The sequence below is a fragment of the Ochotona princeps genome, chromosome 4 (assembly GCF_030435755.1).
Source record: "Ochotona princeps isolate mOchPri1 chromosome 4, mOchPri1.hap1, whole genome shotgun sequence".
NCBI lineage: Eukaryota > Metazoa > Chordata > Mammalia > Lagomorpha > Ochotonidae > Ochotona > Ochotona princeps.
This window is the reverse complement of record NC_080835.1, coordinates 15,163,956-15,184,489: the sequence shown is the minus strand read 5'-3', so window position 1 is coordinate 15,184,489 and position 20,534 is coordinate 15,163,956. Positions and strand designations below refer to the sequence as shown.

Here is a 20,534-nt window from a genome sequence, read left to right as displayed (position 1 = left end):
AGACCCAGAAGAAGCTCCTGGCTCCTGGCTTCGGATCAGTTTAGCTCAGCTTTGGTGTTGCAGCCACTTGGGGAGCAAACCAATGAATGGAATTTTTTTTTTTCTTTTAAAGATTTATTTATTTTTATTGGAAAGGTAGATCAGATTACAGAAAGCAGAAATAGTAAAAAATCCTCTGTTTTTCTTAGAATATGCCATGTGAAGAAAGTGAACTAAAGACTTATAACACTATGAAACCCATATATCAAAATAGACAATAAAATAACAAAAACCTTTGCTGGAAATTTCACATCACAAGTGAAATTCACATTGCAATGACAGAAATTTAAGTGCTGAAAATAAATGTGAAACAGGAAAATAAGCGACAGTAAAACTGATTATAGAAAGAAATAGTCTAGACAGTCGAGTTTTGCTAAATCCTAGGTTTATCCCAGAAACAAAGTATTTTAGCTAACTTTCTTTTCATATAAAATCTGCTAAGAAAATATAAAATCCTCCCAGTCCTGTTAAAGCAAGTACACGGATAATCATTTAAACTTCCAGGATAATTCATTTGAACAATCAAAGGCAGCAATATCCTCAAGATCTACTGCCACAAGAGACATCCCAGGCCCGGCGCAGTGACCTAGTGGCTAAGGTCCTCGCCTTGAACACATTGGGATCCCATATGGGCACCGGTTCTAATCCCAGCAGCCACGCCTCCCATCCAGCTCCCTGCGTGTAGCCTGGGAAAGCAGTCGAGGATGGACCAAAGCCTTGGGACCCTGCACCCATGTGGGAGACCCGGAAGAAGTTCCTCTCTCCTGGCTTCGGATTGGCGCAGCTGACTGCTGTGGTCACTTGGGGAGTGAATCATCGGACAGAAGATAGTTCCCTCTGTCTTTCCTCCTCTCTACATATCTGACTTTCCAATAAAAATAAATAAATCTTTTTTAAAAAGCTTATTTACCTAAAACAAGAACAAGAAAGAGAGACCTTTGTCATGCACTGGTTCATTGTCCAGCCACAATGGCCAGGGCTGGGTCAGGTCAACTCCGGGAGCTGGGACCTCCATCCATGTCTCCCCCGGGTGGCCGGGACCTCCATCCACGTCTCCCCCGGGTGGCCAGAACCATCCTCAGCTTCTGTCCCAGGAGTGTTAGCAGGGAGTTGGATTGGTAGAAGAACAGCCGGGACTCAAACAAGCTACTTGGGATGCCTAAGTTGCAGGTGCAGCTTAACGTGCTATGCCGTAACACTGGGCCCAAGAACTCATCTTTAACACAATCTAGATACGGACGACAACATTAAGAAATATTTATAGATCTGTCTTTACAGTGAGTTTAGCAATACAAACATCTATTTCTTTGCTCTGTCAACTGAAAGGCCCAAAAGAAATAGCCCAGTGGCTGTGAGAACACTTAGTGCCCAGGTTTCAGCTTCTAAATACCATTGTTCAGTGAAAGAAACCAGGGCTCCTTGGAGAAATGGCTCCCACTGGCACTGGAACAGGAACTATACTAGATGAGCAGGGGCCGCAGGGTGATAAAAAAGGAAGTACTCAAGAAAACCAGTCAAAACACAGACACACACGGTTACGGTAAAGGGATAAAGGACAGAGCATTCCCAACACACACCGCTGCAGCAATCTGAGCCACGAAATAGAGCAGCACTGGAATAGAACCCAAAGTACACCGCATATATTCTTGAGTTCCAATGGTTTAAATACCAGACACAATTAATAGAGGGGAGAAACAAACCTCCCATGCAGAATTCCAAATCAATCACAGATCTCTGAAGTATCTGCACACTGTGGATGTGCAGGCCACACTGACTTCTGAGCAAAGAGGGCACTGTGCAACTTCACAGGGTAGAAAGCCCCCCCACACAGTTATTACCTGGCACAATCATGGCAATAGCATGGACCCTTGATATACAGAATAGGAGAGACAGAGAGAAAGATCTTCCATCTGTTGGTTCACTCCCCAAGCGGCTGTAACAGCCAGAGCTGAGCTAATCCGAAGCTAGGAACCCAGAGTCTCTTCCAGGCCTCCCAAGCGGGTGCAGGATCCCAAAGCTTTGGGTCTTCCTCTACTGCCCTCCCAGTACAAAAGCAGGGAGCTGGATAGATAGTGGGGCTGTTGGGACACAAACCAGAGCCCATGTGGGATCCCAGTGCATGCAAGGCAAGAATTTTAACCACTAGGCTACCATGCCAGGCCCTGATGATTTTTTTTAACTGAGAAAAAAGTAGGTGGGGAGAGGCAAATCTACCTTCCCACCTACTTGATACACAAGTTTATAATCTTTATAATTATTTTAATTGAAACACTCCAAAGCCATCTGTTGAGATACTACTCACATATGAAGATCCAGAAAGACAGCCAAATGGTGAGTTACATACTGTTTTCATCAGTTTATCAAAAATCAAAGGCTCAATTTTGACAAATTTTCTTTGACAACTATTACTATGGGTGAGGGTTTTTTGTTTGTTTGTTTGCCACTTACTTTGAGAAAACCTCACAAAAAAAATCTCTTCATCTCTTTGAGGAAAGCAGATAATAAGACAATAATAAACAACTTACTACATAACAATAAATGCTACAAAGTAAATAAAGGAATCTTAAACAAAAATGACCCAGAGTGCTACTCTATTTGCAAGTTGAGGAAAAAAAAAATTTAAGTGACATGAGTTGTGCCCTGATTGAGGCCCTATTCTACAGCTCTGGAGTAAAGGTAGGAAGGGATGGGAAGTTCCAGGCAGAAAACAGAAGATGCCAAGTTCAATAGGCATAAATTCATTGTTGGAGGTGTACGGAGTAGACACGGTTACTGCCCTGAGAGGAAAGAACTAACATACTCTGAACTCCAGAGGTAATAATGTGACAATCACTTAAAAACCTTCAGCCTCTCCTACGCTGACCAAGAACCTATCATTACAATTAGACCAGATCTCAAATTCAGGCTCCCCCTTAACCCCTTCCCCAGTTACAGCTGTCCATCTCGCGTGTGGCAAACACTGGATTCTCAATGGGATAGTTGAACATTCTCCCCCTAAACATTTTCCCTTTAAATATCATGCCTGCCATTCGTTTAGTAAAATTTACTTTTTTAAAACGCCAGGGGCTGAGGGGAGCTCTATCCTGTCATCATTCCTGATTTCTTCACAGGAATATGTCATAGCGTGTAGACACATTCACAGGCCGTGGGGATGGACTAACCCGAGTCAGGGTTCAGGTTCTTCACTAGTATGATTTTGAGCAATTTGCACAACCTTTTACAAGACTTGATTTCCTCATCTATAATACAGTGTGAGGATTAAAAATGATAAAATGAATGTTCAGTAAATGTTAGCTCCAGCTAGCAAAAATATTTGAACATTCATTCCTGTTCAAGGAACAGAGCCGGGCCAGAGGGATTACAAAAACTACCATCTGCTTCAGTAAATTGTTTGAGAGATAAAACTGTCAAACTCCCTTAGGTCAGGAGCTTTGTCTTTTTCTGGTTCACCAGCGGATTCCCTGACTCTGAAACAATGTTTACTACACAAGAGGCATCAATCTTAGTATCTGAGGCCCATCAATTCAAGGAACAAGAGATTCCAGCTTTACTCTAATACAGTCCCCACTCGCCCATCGAGATCTTTTACACTGCCTTCAGGCACTGTTAAGGATGTTTATTAATTTTAATTGCTTTCAGAAACTTAGAACAATGTTCATAATATTAAGGCACTCAAATTCATTGTGATTAAAACTCTGCTGTTAAAATTGAACTTGTTGGGCCATGCACAATAGATGAATGGCTGAAGCCCTCACCTTAAATGTGCTGGGATCCCATATGGGTACCCGTTCATATCCTGGCAGCCCTGCATTCCATCCAGCTCCCTGCTTGTGGCCTGGCAAGGCTGTCAAGGGCGGCCCAAGGCCTTGGGACCCTGCACCTGCATGGGGGAACCAGAAGAATCTTCTGGCTCCTGGCTTTGGATTGCCTCGGCTCCAGCCAGTTGGGGAGTGAATTAACGATGAAGATCTTAATCTCTGTATTTCCTCCTCTCTGTAAATCTGACTTTCCAATCAAATTAAATAAATCTTAAGCAAACAAACAAACAAACAAGGTCCGGCACGGTGGCCTAGCAGCTAAAGTCCTCACCTTGCACACACAGGAATCCCATATGGTCGCCAGTTCTAATCCCCACGGCCCGCTTCCCATCCAGTTCCCTGCTTGAGGTCCAAAGCCTGTACCTGTGCAGGAGACCTGGAAAAAGCCTCCTGGCTCTTGGCTTGGGATCACTTAGCTCCGACCATTGCAGCCACTTAGGCAGTGAATCATTGGACAGAAGATTTTCCTCTGTCTCTCCTCCTCTCTGTATATCTGACTTTCCAATAACAATAAATAAATCTTGAAAACACAAAATCAAGCAAACAAAAAACAATAAAATCGAACTTGTTGAGGGACCAGAATAATAATTCAACTGGACAATCCTCCACTTCCAAATGCCAGCATTCCATATGGGCACTGGTAGGTGTCAGCTGCTCTACTTCCCTTACAGTTCCCCGTTTATGAAGTGGGAATGCAGAGGGGGATCAAAGCCTTAGGACCCAGGCGGCCCAGAGGGGGTTCCTGCTCCTGGCTTTGGACCACCGGCTCAGTTCCAGTAACTGTGGCCATTTGGGAGTGAATCAGCACATGGAAGATCTTTCTGTCCCTGCTTTTCTCTCTGTAAATCTGTCTTTATAAAAAAAATAAATATTTTTTAATTGAGCTTGTCAAAAAAAGCTGTGTTGATGATGGAATTAACACACTGCCATTCATGATTTGAAGTTGATCAAATCTTGAAGAGTAACAATAAAACAGAAGGCTCATGGTTAGGGAACATCATCACTTGCCATTGCTTTCGTGAGCAGTCTTTAAAAGTCTGTGTAAATCCTTTTTTTACCTACTAGGTTTAATTTATGCTGGCAAAATATATTTATTTCACTTTCATTGCAACAAAAAAAAATTTCAGAGCAACATCATAATTCTTAACATTGGGTACATTTCGGTCACTTAAGAAAAGCCTAAAGCTTTTGTGACTTCTTCAAAGTTTCAAAAGACACTTGGTTCTCTAGGTCAAAGAAGGACTTTGGTAATGGAAATGCAGCAAGGAAGAACTCACCTTACTAAAAATGAATTTTCAATTACTACAATTATGAATAAGAGAGGCAACATTTCTGGGCCAAGATGTGATGCATTAGCTCCTAGGAGAATTAAACTGGAGCCATGCATAAATTTGGGGCAAGTCCTGCAAAAAACCACTCCACCCTCTACTGACCCTGAATGGGAAAAAAAAAAAAAAAAACCCTCATTATTAAAGACGCTAACAACATAAAATCTCTTTTCTCACACACAGTAGCCACTCTGTCAAACATCAGTCTCATCATTTCCCATCGCACAGCCAAAACGGCACACCGTTTAAATCCCGCCTGACAATGACCAGCCACTGCAGAGGATCCAGCTCTCTCAACAACAGCCAACGAGTGACAAGAGCGGAAAAAGTCCCAGAATCGAGTTTGCCGAGCCTCCACCTTAAAGCAGCCAGAGGCCTGCTGGTCCTACACTTCCCGGCTATTGTATGGGTCCCCTGAAACCTGCAGAGCCCGGGAAGACACCTGAACTCTACCGACATCTTTCGGTGCTAGAAAATGCCAGGCTCCAGGGCGGGAGCAGTGGATGGGGGATCGGCATGAGGAACATCGCAGCAATCCGGGAAGGGGAAGACACAGGTAGGTGTGTAGTAGACAGGCCCCGCTCCCGCTGTCTTGGTCCAGCTCCGAGGCCACCAGGCCCTACCCAAACCCGTCCGGGCCCTCACAGGCTCCTTTTCTATTCACTCATTCATTCATGTGACAATCACAAGACGGGGCCGTTCTAGCAGGGCCGCCTCCCAGGGCCGGCACACCTCGGCCGCCGCCCTGGCACCCCGGCGCGCCCCTCGGCCACGTCCAGGACCCCGGTCCTGGCCCTGTGGCAGCACACAAGCGCCCACGCCCCCCCCACCCCTCACACCCGGCCTCCCGCGCGGGTCTCCCCCGGCCTCCGCCCCGCTTGGCCGCCTCAGACCTGCCGGCTGCGAGGGGCAGGCGGTGGCGCGCGTCCAGAAGGCCTCGCTCGGGATTCAGGGTCCCCGCGCGCGCGCCACGCCCGAAGCCCCGGGCCGGAGCGGGTGGGCCGGACCCACTGCACACTCACCTCCGCCGGGTCAGAACCGAGAGGCCTGCTCCAAGCCGTTTGAAAACGCTTGGGCCGCCGCACACCCCGCAGTGTCCTGGCTGTTTATTGGTTCTCGATGGACCTCCCATCGCCCTCTGGTTGGCCCATTTGAAAGAACTGTGGGCACGCGCCACCTGCAGCCTTAAAGGGGCCGCGCGCGAGCCGCCGAGTGTCCCCCGGGAAGTCGGCGCCAAGGGTTCAGGTGGGAGTGATCCAGTGGCTCGATGAGGAAAACAAAACAAAACAAAAAGCTGCGGTCGACTCCGGAAAGAAGAGCGAAGGGAGTGTGTAGAGATGTCTGTCCGCGGCCATCCGTGTATTGGCTTTGTTTAATTGCAGACGTTACAGATGCTGTCAACACCCGACCACATTTTCGAGCCCTTTCATTCACCCAGATATTGATTGTGCTGCTGAGGAGCTGCTAGGAAAGCCAGAAGGGCTGCCGGGATGTGGAGGAAGGAGCTGCGGATGGAGATGTCAGAGCTGGCCATGAACCTGCTCTGAGCATCTCACTTTTCCTCTATTAGGGCATCTTGCGCAGTTTAGATTCCCCATCTATACCGTGGAAGAACTGGATGTTCCCTTACAAGCTTAATGTGAGAATTTACCATCTCAATTGACCTGTCTGGGAAAGGCTTTTGTGAACTGTAATGGCATTCTACAAGTGCTTAATACTCCTTTTATTTAAGTGGTAGTCTTGATGAATATGATCCCAAAATTCTTGTTTGTCCCACACTCAACTTTTCTATGAATCAAATCAGGCCCTTCTGAGGAATGTATGATCACCATGTGAAATAGAAACTGTAAGTGGAAAGCTACAGATGATTAATGAAAGAAAACTGATAGGGGAGGATGTGAAGGTGGGGATGGAGGGTTGGATTACTGGTTCACTTCCCAAATGGCTGCTATGGCTGGAGCTGAGCCTATCCAAAGCCAGGAGCCAAAAGCTTCCTCCAGGTCTCCCAGGTGAGTACAGGGTCCCAAGGGTTTGGGCCATCCTCTGCTGCTTTCCCAGGTCACAAACAGGGAAGTGGATGGGAAGTAGAGCAGCTGGGACATGAACTGGTGCCCATATGGGATCCCAGTGCTTGCAAGGCAAGGATTTAGCCACTGAGTCATTACACCAGACCCTTATTTTTTCATCTACCAAATGGGCAAAGATGAAAAAAATTTTTTTTTTACAACCTTGGGTCAAAATTTGGAAGAAATAAATGCTCAGACTTGATGCACATGGAGAATAAGGCAGCCTATTTGGTACCATTGCAGAGGAAACAGAACAGAGCAAATTGGACAACTACCCCAGCAAACAATGACAACAAAAATCTGGGTGAATGGAGACTTTAGGTTCACTATGTGAGCCAATGGATATGGGGAGGGTTGTCTCACCCTTGGATCGGCAAAATGGACAGCGTTTCAAAACTATCCAAACCACTTGGTCAGAATCCTCAGAACACACAATACAGCTGGACCCTGGGTTGATATTGGGTGGTGGTTCTCCATCCCTGGGTCCTGGGACATTTGGGAGGCTGGGTGTGCCTTCCTACTTTATCCTTCCCTTCCCCCAGAGACAGGAAGAAATAGAGAATTTAGAAACAATGGTTGGGCCCGGCATCGTGTCCTAGCGGCTAAAATCCTCGCCTTGAAAGCCCCGGGATCCCATATGGGCGCCAGTTCTAGTCCTGGCAGCCCCACTTCCCATCCAGCTCCCTGCTTGTGGCCTGGGAAAGCAGTCGAGGACGGCCCAAAGCCTTGGGACCCTGCACCCGCATGGGAGATCCAGAAGAGGTTCCTGGTTCCCGGCATCAGATTGGCGCGTACCGGCCCGTTGCGGCTCACTTGGGGAGTGTAACATCGGATGGAAGATCTTCCTCTCTGTCTCTCCTCCTCTCTGTATATCTGGCTTTCCAACAATAATAAAAAATTCTTTAAAAAAAAAAAAAAGAGGGCCCGGCGGCGTGGTCTAGCGGCTAAAGTCCTCGCCTTGAAAGCCCCGGGATCCCATATGGGCGCCGGTTCTAATCCTGAAAGCTCCACTTCCCATCCAGCTCCCTGCTTGTGGCCTGGGAAAGCAGTTGAGGACGGCCCAATGCTTTGGGACACTGCACCCGCGTGGGAGACCCGGAAGAGGTTCCAGGTTCCCGGCATCGGATCGGCGCGCATCGGCCCGTTGCGGCTCACTTGGGGAGTGAATCATCGGACGGAAGATCTTCCTCTCTGTCTCTCCTCCTCTCTGTATATCTGGCTGTAATAAAATGAATAAATCTTTAAAAAAAAAAAAAAAAAAAAAGAAAGAAAGTTCAAACCTTAAAAAAAAAAAAAGAAAGAAACAATGGTTTCACCCACTTTTTCCCTAACCCTCAAGCCTTCCCACCCTGGTCAACCATGTAATCATCATCAAAAATTTAAAAATAATTATAATAAATGTTCAGCCTCATTGCTGCTAAGACTGTCATTGCTATAAACTTTGAGGAGGACAATTTGGCAGTTCCTAAAATGTCAGTGAATACCATCTCTCGCCCAGTAATCCACTGTAAGGAATTTATCCTGCAGAAATATAGAATGATGAAAAACAGAAGTTCAAGGATGTTTACTGAAGCACTGCTTCATATAGGAAATAAAACTAAGGAAATTACATGTTCATCAATGAGTGACATCTCCCCCTCCCTTTTTTTTTTTAATTTAAAAGACAGAGAAACAGAAATCTCTTATCCACTGGTTCACTCTCTATATAATCACAATAGCTGGGGCACACCAGGCCAAAGCTAGGAGACCAGAACTCCATCCGGGTCATAGGGGACAAGGACCCAAGTACTTGAGCCATCATCTGCTGCCTCCCAGGGTGTGCATTAGCAGGAAGCTAGAATAAGAAGTAGAGCTACAACTCCATCCCAGGCACTCAGGTATGGAATGCTGGTGTACCAAGCATTTTTGCCATAGACATTCCCCGCCTCACCTCCACCCTTGCCACCACAGAAGCAGGAAGAATGTCAAATAGTAAATGAAAGTACCACAAGAGAAGAAAGACAAGAAAGTGCATTTACAAGTGGGATTGAACATGTGTCTTTGATTTGTGGGACATGGTTTATGTTGGAAAATAGAACACAAGATTGACAGGTGATTAGGAGCAATTCTTAGAAGGTCTTGGGTATCAGTGCAAGGAATTTATGTTTTAAGTAGATCTTGAGAAGCTATCAAAGATTTTATCTTTAATTGTGCTTCTTCCTCCCCTTTTTTTTTAAGATTTATTTTTTTTCATTGGAAAGTCAGACATGCAGAGAGGAGGAGATACAGAGAGGAAGATCTTCTGCTTGCTGATTCATTGCCCAAGTGGCCGCAACAGGCTCTGGGCCATCCTCAACTGCTTTTCCAGGCCACAAGCAGAGAGCTAGATGGGAAACAGAGCTGCTAGGTCACGAATTGGTGCCCATATGGGCTCCTGGTATGTGCAAGGCAAGGACTCCAGCCACTAGGCTATGGCACTGGGTCCATATCAAAGATTTCTCAGCTACAAAGTGAGAAAATCAGAATTGTACTTTAGGAAAATAGGTAAACTAAACTGTTCAAAGTAAGTTAGAGTTGGTAGCCCAGTTTGGCGTCTGATAAAAAGGAATAGCAATGGAAAGGATAAGGTGAGAGAATGAAGAGAGAAAGATTTGGCAACTAGGTTAGTAGTGACAAGGGTGAGTCCCTTTTACAGAGATGAGACAAGATTTAAGCCCAGGGACTGGAAGAACAGAGATTGACCAAATACAACTACAAACTCAGGAGAAGTTTGTCTGAAGGGGAAAGATGAGCTTATTTTTAGACATGTTTACTTTAGACACAAATGAAACATTAAAATGGTATCATCTTAGTAGGTCTTGAAAATATAGGTTGGAGCCTAGGAGAATACATTGAGGGAAAAGTGATTCCCTGAATGAAGGAGTCCCCAGACGGTTCCTTTTCTGAGCAGAGAAGTGACAGGAGATGAGGACAGAGGGGAAAGAAAGGGAGCAAAATGGTTACACTAACCTTTAGGAAACAGGGGAAGAAAGGTTAGCAAATTTTCTATATGTCATTTATCACTGACAGTTTAAATATTACTGGAGATAAACTGAAGCTTTTATTTACAGAGGTGACAGAAACCTAAAATTCACTTAATAAAGGATCTGTACCAGGGTGCGTGTTTAGCTCAGTGGCTAAAGTGCCCGTGTCCTCATCAGAATGCTTAGGTTCAATGTCCAGATCTGGCTCCTGACTCTGTCTTTCTTCCAGTTCAGATCTTTGGAGCAGCAGGGATGGCGCGGGTCCTATTCCTCATGTGGGAGACTGAATTCTTGGTCCACAACTTCAGCTTGGTCCAACTCAAGCCGTTGCTGGCATTTGGAGAATGAATTAGCTGATGGGAGCTCTGTTTCTCAAATAAACAGAAGGAATGTGTACAGTGTGGGTCCTGGAATAGTTTTAGATAAGATGGCAAAACCCCTTTTTGTCTTCAATGGTTTAAATACAACTCTATTAGATGGTCATTAAATATAAATTTTCGGCCATTCAGTAAGAATTGATTAAGCACCTAGTGTATGAAGGAACTGTTCTAAGCACTTGTGCTGATCATTGAACAAAGTATACCCTCCTCCTCCAAAATCCTCTCACTTTATGGAATTCATATTATAGTAAGGAAATATAGAAAATTAACACATTAAAGTACATTATATACTAGGCTGTTTAATAATGGGTATAGTAGAAAAAGAGAAAAGAATAAAGCAGGGTAAAAAATAGGGTTGTTGGTTGGAAAAGAGAAATGGGGTTTGAAAAACTAGTTTTTAAGAGTGGTCAAGGGCCCAGCGCAACGCATAGCAGTTAAGGTCCTTGCCTTGAATGCCCAGGATCCCATATGGGCACCGTTTCTAATCCTGGTGGCCCCACTTCCCATCCAGCTCCCTGCCTGTGGCCTAAGAAAACAGTGGAGGACAGCCCAAGACTTTGGGACCCTGCACCCGCATGGGAGACCCAGAGGAGGCTCCTAGCTTCGGATTGGCTGAGCTTCAGCCATTGCGGCCACTTGGGGAGTGAACCATCAGGCAGAAGATCTTCCTCGCTGTCTCTCCTCCTCTCTGTATATCCGCCTTTCTAATTAAAAATAATAAAATAAATCTTAAAAAAAAAAAAAGAGTGGTCAGAACAGGTTTCAGTGAAGTTACATTTGAGCCAAGACTTGAGAAAAGCAAATGAGTTAGCTTTGAGTATATGTAGGGGAAGAAGGGGCCAGCCTGAGGGAAGAGCTATACAAAGGCCTAATGTTGGGAACATGTCTGACAGGTTTGAAGAATAGGGAGACCAGTGTCCCTGGAGGGGAGTGGTAGGCAGTACAGGAGAAAGGATGAGGTCTGGTGGAGGATAGGACAGGAAGGCAGATCCTAAAGGACCTGTTAGAAACCTGTCCCTTGTCCACAGTGGATGTTCAATAAATGTCCATCTTTTGCAGTCGAGCAGCATCCTCAGCATGTATCTGTGTACTTATTGGCATTCTGTGTGTTTTGCTTACAGCAGGGGCTTCTCAAGAGTTGTTCAAACGCAATGTCGCTGAAACCTGCTCTGGACGCTCTCTTAAAGATTAGTTTTTCTCAACCACCCTACAACCCTATTTTTTTACCCTGTTTTATTCTTTTTCTCTTTTCCTATTATGTCCATTACTCAACAGCCTAGTATATAATTTATTTATGTGTTGATTTTCTGTTTCCTTACTATAATGTGAACTCCATGAAAAGAGCAAATGTATTCACACAGCAGTGCAACCCTGTAGGCATTGGATATTAAAGCCAACAGTACTGTTGCAACTGGATACAGGGAACAAATGCCAGACATTGTGGCTGCTGAGTAGGTGAGCCCGGCTTTTCTAAAAAAGCCTGCTAGTGTTGTAGGGTGGGCCAGTACTTCTTCCACTGTAAACATAAGCTGCACTCTGCTCGAAGTGTCCCAAGCCAGGGACATGGATCCAGATTTCCAGCCTAATAGGAGTAGCTTTAGTGATTAACTCCTTACGACTTTTCAGTCCAGGTGCCCCTGCATTATTCCCTGAAGATAGCAGTGATGCATTAGTACAAATCTTAAGCATAGATTTTAATGTCTTATTTGGCTCCCAAGATTGCTTGCTCTTGGTTGCATTTAATAAATTCTGGTTGAACAAAGGAATGAATAACCTGTTTTCTCATCGCCCATTTTCCCACTTTGAATGGTCCCCCAAATGCAGGCTGCTAAAGGCCATGGACCACGGAAGCATCCGTTTCACCACAAAGGAAGGAGGTGGAAGGGAGATATAGAGCCCTCATTAGCAGGCCTTTTAAGAGCTGGAAGGAAAACCACAGGGAAGGGCCAGGTGAGAGCAGGACTATTTCTTTTTTTTTTTTTTAAAGATTTATTTATTTTATTACAAAGTCAGATATACAGAGAGGAGGAGAGACAGAGAGGAAGATCTTCCGTCCAATGATGCACTCCCCAAGTGAGCCGCAACGACCGGTGCACGCCGATCTGAAGCCGGGAACCAGGAACCTCTTCCGGGTCTCCCACGCGGGTGCAGGGTCCCAATGCATTGGGCCGTCCTCTCCTGCTTTCCCAGGGAGCTGGATGGGAAGTGGAGCTTTCAGGATTAGAACCGGCGCCCATATGGGATCCCGGGGCTTTCAAGGTGAGGACTTTAGCCGCTAGGCCATGCAGCCGGGCCGAGCAGGACTATTTCTTGTAAAATGACATCCACAGACTGTGTAGCTTGGGGCTAAAATAGCCCTAGGGTTTAAATTCAGACTCTTAATTAGGCCAGTGAGACCTATTTTATTTTGTTTTTAACTAGAGCAACTCTCTCTTTTTTTAGTTTTTTTGTTTGTTTGTTTTTTCAAGGCAGAGTAACAGATCTTCTGTCTGCTGGTTCACTCTCCAAAACACCCACACCAGCCAAAGCTGGGACAGGCTGAAAGTATACTGGAGCTTCAGCTAAACTTTCCACACGTGTGACAGGAGCCCCAAAACTTGTGCCTATAGCCACTGCTTCCCAGGATACGTTAGCAGGAATCTGGATCAGAAGCAGTGACTGGGATTTTGAAACAGCACTCTGATACGGGATGCAGGTGCCCCAGGCAAAGATAAAACCAAGAGAGCAACACCTTCCCCTTCATCTATTTTAATGCCATGTCAAGCAGTCCATATTTGTGAGCTGGAGACTAGACTGGAAAAATCTGTTTCCTATCCTAAGCTCTGCTAGCTTCTGTCATCAGGTTAATGTGAAAATGATCTGGAGAAAAGAGTAAGTGGGTAAGTGGGAGAATATTTCAAAACGAACATTGCCTAATACATCCTTAGGGCCTGGCACAGTAGGCTAGTGGCTAAGCCCTCGCCTTGCATGCACCAGGATCCCATAGGGCACCAGGTCATGTCCCAACTTCTCCACTTCTCTTCCAGCTCTGTGCTTGTGGCTGGGAAGCCAGTACAGGACAGCCCAGAGCACTTTCAGCTCTTATAGAGGTTTTCTCTAAGTTTCTTTCTTTTTTTTTTATTTTATTTTTTTTATTAAATTTATTCATTAATTACATTGTGTTGTAATTACATAGAATCTGGGATTCTCCCCCCACCCTCCCCCGATTCTCTAAGTTTCTATGTATCACTTCACATGTGTTCTTCAGACCTAGTTTTGGTGAAAGTTTCGTGTTTTGGGGAGATGGCAAAGATTTGGTCGTCTTAGGCTTCAGTTTTTTTGTACATTCTAAAAGAAGGGACAGTGGCTGTTTTGAATGCCATTTGCTTGAAAATATGTAAAGTTTGTTACACATCGACCCACCTTGTGCCTATACTTATCAGAGTCAGGTTTTATATCCAGAAAACCAGACAGGAAATTAACCCTTCTTTCATATCCAAGATGCTGTTTTTTATTCAAGTGGGAGGTGTTTCCCCAAAAGTGAATAGCAGAGGCAAAGGAATGGTTTTCCTTGAACTGTTCCAATTGCTTTTGTCCTAGTACACCCACCCTTTTACTAAGTGTGGGAAAATTATACATTGAGGTTTATAGTCACATATTTTAATCACTCAAATCAAGAGGCATCAGGTTTTGTTTGTTTTTGGTGGAGGGATGGTAGTGAAGTGATGTTGTTAGACACTTAGACACTCTGTCTTCCCTATTTAGGCTGGGGCAGTGCCTGGCCCATAGTCAGAGATGAATAAATAGGAGTGTCACTCTGTCAATGGTGATGGTTTAGAAAATCAACTATTGAGACTTGACATCAGGTTATGTACCTTGTCACTGAGAGATATCACATCCCTAATCCCAAGAAGGGATCTCTGAACTCCTGGCTCCTGTCTAGAGATGTCGTGGATGAGCTATGAGAAGACAATGATTACATGATCCATTCTCAGAGTAACTACAAAAGTTGACAAAGGCCAAATAGCGCTACTGACAGATGTGGGAATGGCATTCTCCCTCCGTGTTGCCAACTCAGCACTTTCTTACTGTATCGGACACTTTTGCCAGTGATCATCTCTGCAAGGCCCAGTCAATTTTTATGACACCGAAGTTCTCAGCAGTGCAGAACACGAAGCAGAAGAGTATACAGTAAGTGCCACCACATTTCCTTCTGGGGTCTGAACAAGTTGACCCTTTCCCCATTGCGTGTTGATAGGACCTCAGGCAGACACTGCCAAACAGAGTCAGTACTGCAGATGACAAACATCAAGCCTCCTCCAAGACAAGGGACTCTGGTCTTGAGTTGTTCTCTTGGGGTGAGCTGCAACTCCAGCAGGAACCTTGCATGATTTATGGCTCCGCCATCTCCCCACATCCCCAAGGATTCAGAGCTGGTGGCTGCAAGCAGGTTTCACAAAGCATGGGTCTGCCCAGACAGCAGGTGCAGGATTAGTGATGACTCCAAGCCAGGCAAGGTGATTAAGAAAAGCTAAATTTATATTAAATTATCATAAAGTCCTAAAATACTGAACATAGTGGTTAAATAACTCCAGAAAGTCCAATCTCTCCACAGTGAGTAACGTTAAAACCATTACACATGAGCACAGAGGAATCACTTCCATTAGTTTAGGACAGAGAGATTTTGCTTTTTACAGAGTAAATCAGTGCTCAAATAGATATCTCCTCAATTATGTCCATTCTACATTCTCAACAGCCCAGGTGCAATAAGAGCCTTCCTCTGCTCTCAACAAGAAAATTTCACTTTCCTACCTTCTCCTCCTTCCCAGCGGTGACTCAGAGGACTCAAACTGCTCCTTCTTTGCCTCAGTAAGTGTGAAATGCCTCCCTTTCCTCGCAGAAGTGGCCATCTTATGTTCCCCATTTTGTGTGTTGGAGAAGTCTTCTTGGCCTAAGCTGTCGGCTCGAACTATAAGCCCCAAGCTGGCACCTGCTATTTAGCAGGGCTAACGGCTTGGCATCTCTTTTTAGCCATCTTATAACTGACTACCAATCATGGACTCTTGTCCCTTTTCACTCACAGGGTTGGCAGTTGATTTCTCAACACCAGTAACCACCAAAGATGCTTCAGCTTAGGAAGACTTGCCCTAGGAGCCTTCTGCTCCATTCCCAGCCCCTGTCGCCCTCTCCTACTCATTAGAACTAGTTTCTGGAGAGCAGAGGTATGGGTCCGCCCTGGGCTTGAAGAGGTTGTTCTCGTTAACCTTTGAAAAACTCCTTACCTACCCATTTGCATCTTCATTTTAGCCCTTCTCATCAGGAGACTTTGGATATTGCTGGTACCACAAGGCTAGGTCAGAAAAAACATAATTAGCCCCCTATCTCCCACCTTCCATTGAGAAAAAAAAAAGGCTAGGGAGAAGTTTTAGGGGAGAAAAAAAACCATCTCAGCTCCCCTGTTCCATGGCCTTGGTGTGGATGAACACAAGTGAGGTGATGGCATCTTAGCATGGGAGGTCAGTCTCTTAGCTGAGAAGACAGCTGGAATGGGAACTTGACCCCAGAGCCAGGAGCTCTCTGACCACTATCTTACACCCTTAGGCACCAAATAAGGAGAGGAGGTTCAACTTCATGACTATTTCTCCTTAGACCGAGATGCCCCAGGTCTTGAAGCCAATCGCTCTTGCTGATCACTGAGGAAAACCTCTGTCTTTTTCTGGAAGATCGTCTCAGGGTCTGTTCTCAGAACCCCAGCGAATGGCGATAAGATTAGCAGGAGATGGAAGTTCAAGTGGGATGAAGTATGACCAAGGCAGAACTGGTTAGACAGCGGAAACTTGGACCCCAGTGCCCAACATGGACCCAAGCCACTGGCTCACAACCTGGTTACTTGGAGGATCCTGGCCAGAGGTGGCACCAGGAGGAACTTCCTATCAGCCAGTGGCTGAGTATTAGGGACCCCCCAGCCTTTTAAGGATAGATCCTACATCTCACACCCACAACTCAACAGTTGATGAAGTAGTGACTGTTAGGGCAAAAATAGTATCCATGCCAGCCATGGACAGGACACCCAGGTCCAGCTCCCCTCAAAAGCTTTTTCCTGTCACCAACACACTCAAGACTGCCGGTTTCCCAGATGTCCAAACCAGTTGGGCTAGCTCTTCCTTCCACTTTCAGCCTCTATCCTTCATCCCCCTCTTTACCCTTAACCCCATCTCAGCTCCCTGCGGGCATGTTCGCGGGGAGAAGCTGTCATGCCAGCTTCACTGGGGGAGGGTGCAGTCTTACATCACCAGCTGTACCAGGGCTGCGGGCCAGGTAAGGGGCACCAGGGCGAGAGGGGAGGTGGAGTCAACACTGATGAGGAATTGTTCCTGAGCCCAGGGCAGAGTGCAAGGAGGTGAGGCTCATGGCAAAATCCAGGTCTACATCTTAAGATGCACCATCTTTTCTTGTGCCCAGAGAGTGATGGACTTAGGTGGTGAACACCTCCCTGGGGGGAAAGTTGAGAGCATTTCCGGGGTGGGAAGAGGAGGCGCATACAGGAAGGGGAGCCTGCTGTACAAGTGAACACAAGGACTGCAAGTTCATACAGGAGAAGGGACAGGCAGGCAGAGGGGAGCGCATGGGCACTTAGACCTGGCTCTCTGAGGAGAGCTTGCGTTCATGTTTCCAGCCCGTGTCCGGCAGAGAGCCCCGTCTTTCCGGAGTGGCTGCAGTGTGGACACTGCTGCACTCTGACTGCTCTCCCTGCAACAGCTGCTCCGTCTCTGTGTCATCCAGAGAGCCAGAGCTGGCCTGGATGGACACCGTGTCTGTCTTCATGCACACATGGTCCCGGAGCAGGCCCCCCCGGGAGCTGCGCAGCTGCTTGAGGTCATCCCACTCAGCATCGTCCCCAGCCAGGAGACAGATGCCTTCTACGATCTTGATCTTCTCCTTGGTGTAGCTATGGTCGGGCCCTCCCTAGAGTGGAGAGTGGGGAGACATGGTCAGTCAGTCGGCTTTCTGCAAAGAATCTCATGTGAACTAAACAGAAGGAAGCAGGTGAGGTTAGAGAGTGAATAGTACAAAGATCCCTCAGACAAATGGGGGAAATTTGGCCAGAAAAAATCTCAACTATGAAGTCTAGTCTTAAAAGGAGCGAAGCAGCTTGGCTGATTACTGCCTATGGTTATACAGGGAGCAAGAGCTGTGGCTTTCGGTCCTGCATCAGCCACACACTGGCTATGTCAACTTGGGTAAATTTAATGTCTTTATAACTCAATCTCCCCATCTGCATGGTGGAGAGAATCAGTTTCCACATCTCCCAATCAACTACTGTAAGGGTTTAACATGGTGATAATGGATGCAATTGTTAGGGTACCTGGCTTAAGATCCACTAAAATGTGTTAGCTGCTGTTATCCTGTTATTGGGATTCACTAACGGGATTCCATGCTGACAGAACTAATCAGAAGCAAGTCGCAAAAGCAATTAAATGTGCGTTTGTTCGGGATGTTAAACCACTCTGTGTTAGTTTGTTCTTAACTTTTTCCAATTTTGTTAAGGAGAAAATTCAGCAGCTACCACAGAAGGGCTGTAGAAAAAGCCTCCCAGTTGGGTTCTAAATGTCAATCTAGTGGGTATCTAGAACCAGTGACCTTTCCGGGACGGTTCTTTCAACCCCGCTCCCACGGCCGAACAACTTGGGATTGTTCTGAGCACAGCCTGGAGTCCTGCTTAGGCCTCCCCTTTATGGATCGCTCAAAGAGTGGCCTCTCTCCTACTTTTAAGAGGGGAGGATTTCAACCAACATGTCACCACTTTCAGAGAAGAACGGATCCTGGCTTGGGCTCTGCCCCTGGGATTGCATTCCTGCTGAGAGGCCTGCAACATTATTGCTGAGAGCTGCTCCATGTTACTAACAATTCCTATTCATAGCTTCTGGTTGAGCCCCAGCATGAAGCAGTACAGTGTGCTTTGCTGATGACACAATATACAACGTGGTCCCTGTCCTTGGAAAAGGACATTTTGCTTGATCGTGCAGAAACACACAGCACACAAGCACACACAGACACCCATCCACACCCAGTGTGCATCCTCGAGGTGGAGATTAGCATCAAGTAGGATGCAGGCCATGCAGTCTTCATCAGAGACACACAGGTAAGTCAGGGGGAGGCGGTGGGGTTGGGGGTAGATTGAACACTAGCAATTTGGGGGACACCACTTCTACAAACACACAGCAGCAGGTACCTGAAATCAAGAGGAAGTCAGAAGAGAAAGGGTGAAAGGCTATCAGAGGGGTGAAGGAGCTGCTGAGGAAGAAGCAGACAACAGGGGAAATAGGTCACACAATTTTCCTTTCTCATCTATGGCCCTCACTGGAGTTCTTTTCTGGGGTTGCAGGCACTTGGGGAATCCCAGAATCCTCAGGTCCTTCCTCTGGAAGATATCAATTGAGGCGGGGGGCGGGGAGGGGCTACCATTCCTAGAATTTTCAGCGATCCCAGCAGGTTCTGTGACTATAGTGGAAGCTTTTTAATTTGCTAATGCTTTTTTAACATGGCAATTCACGGATTCAGAAAGGACATACTTATTATATAAAGTGTACTCATTATGCAGGAGAACCCTGCAGGTGCGAAGCCAGGTTCTGACCATGCTAGACAAGCCAAAGAAGTAGGCCAACTCCAGGGTCTTCAGAAGGAATAAATTCCAAAAATTTCAAGGTTTTAAAATAATTCCAAGCTTTTCATCACACTAAGAAAATCTGAAACCCAAGGGTTCAGATCCCTTGTAGGAAATGGGACTATACTTTATGCCTAAACATTCAGCAAATAATTTTCTACTGAAGTGACAAAAGAGTTTGTTTTCTTGTTTTTTTAAAGAGTACATAAACTTTCATAATTTTTGAGAAATCGCTTAGATCTGCGCTAAGAGGACGGACAGCAAAAAGCTAGCCATTCCTAGACAGGGCTGCTACCAGTTTGGCTCAGAGGTTAGAAAAAGGGGTGCCCAAGATCTCTAAGATTTTCAACTCCAGGAGGGAAAGAACCCATGAATCTAGAAAAAACATCTTCTGGCAAGGAGATGCACACTCATCTGCTCTCTAACCCTCCCCTCCCTGGAGCCCCTCAAACATGCTCCATCTCTCCACAATCAGTTCGTGTGTTCCATGTAACTAACTAGGTGGTGGATGAGACAACTCTGCAACCTTCACTGATCTCCTTAGGCAACTGAAGCATGATCCTTCCCCTCTGCCCACCCCTCACCAAACCCTTGAACATACAGTTCAAAGTTTACCTCTTTCTTATAGCACAGTTGATTGTACATGGCCGGCTTTGGGATTGCTTCAATTTTCACTTCCTGAGTAGAAGTTCGGTAGGAGGGGTTGCTGTAGGTCAGGTTCCCCATCGCAGGATCAGTGAACTTGGATTTTTTGTGTCTTGAGAAGGAAAGTGATGAGAAATGAGTTTCAGTCTCTAAAGTGATAACCCTTGGCTCCTCGTTTTCCCCCCTTCTGAATCCTCTCCCCTTAAGTGCAGGCTGTACCTGGTGACTTGCTTCTAATAAAAAGAGTGCATAGAGAGGGTGGCACAGAAGCTTACAGAGAATTTACACAGAAGCTGGCTTCTGTCTTGGGGTGCCTCATTTCCTCTTTATTCAAATACTTATTATGGTTTTCTTTTTTATTCATTTTATTCAAAAGGCAGAGAGAGAAAAAGAGACAGACTGAGAGACAGATTTTTCATCCTCTGCTTCACTCTCCAAACGTCCAATACAATCAGGTGAGCCCTTTCCCAACCTATGTCTCCATGTTGGGAACATGGACCCAAGTATTTGAGTCACCACCTGCTGCCTTCAGGACGCGCATGAGCAGGAAGCTGGAGTGGAAGCAGGGGTGGACTTGAGCTGAGTACCCTGATAGGGTTTGTGGATGTCCCA

The 20,534-nt window shown here is 45.9% G+C and overlaps 2 protein-coding genes across 2 annotated transcripts in view; both read right to left on the bottom strand.

Annotated features, from left to right (window-relative positions):
• CKAP5 (cytoskeleton associated protein 5) overlaps positions 1-6,269 on the bottom strand; it is a 108,350-nt gene extending 102,081 nt beyond the window's left edge. The window contains exon 1 of the mRNA XM_058663084.1: positions 6,208-6,269. The gene's annotated coding sequence lies outside the window, so the exon portion shown is untranslated. The remainder of the gene's footprint in view (positions 1-6,207) is intronic.
• A 10,725-nt stretch (positions 6,270-16,994) lies between these two features.
• The window catches only part of LRP4 (LDL receptor related protein 4), a 52,154-nt gene continuing 48,614 nt past the window's right edge, over positions 16,995-20,534 (bottom strand). Inside the window, exons 37-38 of the mRNA XM_058663082.1 lie at positions 19,893-20,034; positions 16,995-17,578 (exon numbers count right to left, since the gene is read on the bottom strand). Of these exons, the coding sequence (XP_058519065.1) occupies positions 17,246-17,578; positions 19,893-20,034 (475 nt within the window). The 3' untranslated portion in view covers positions 16,995-17,245. The remainder of the gene's footprint in view (positions 17,579-19,892; positions 20,035-20,534) is intronic.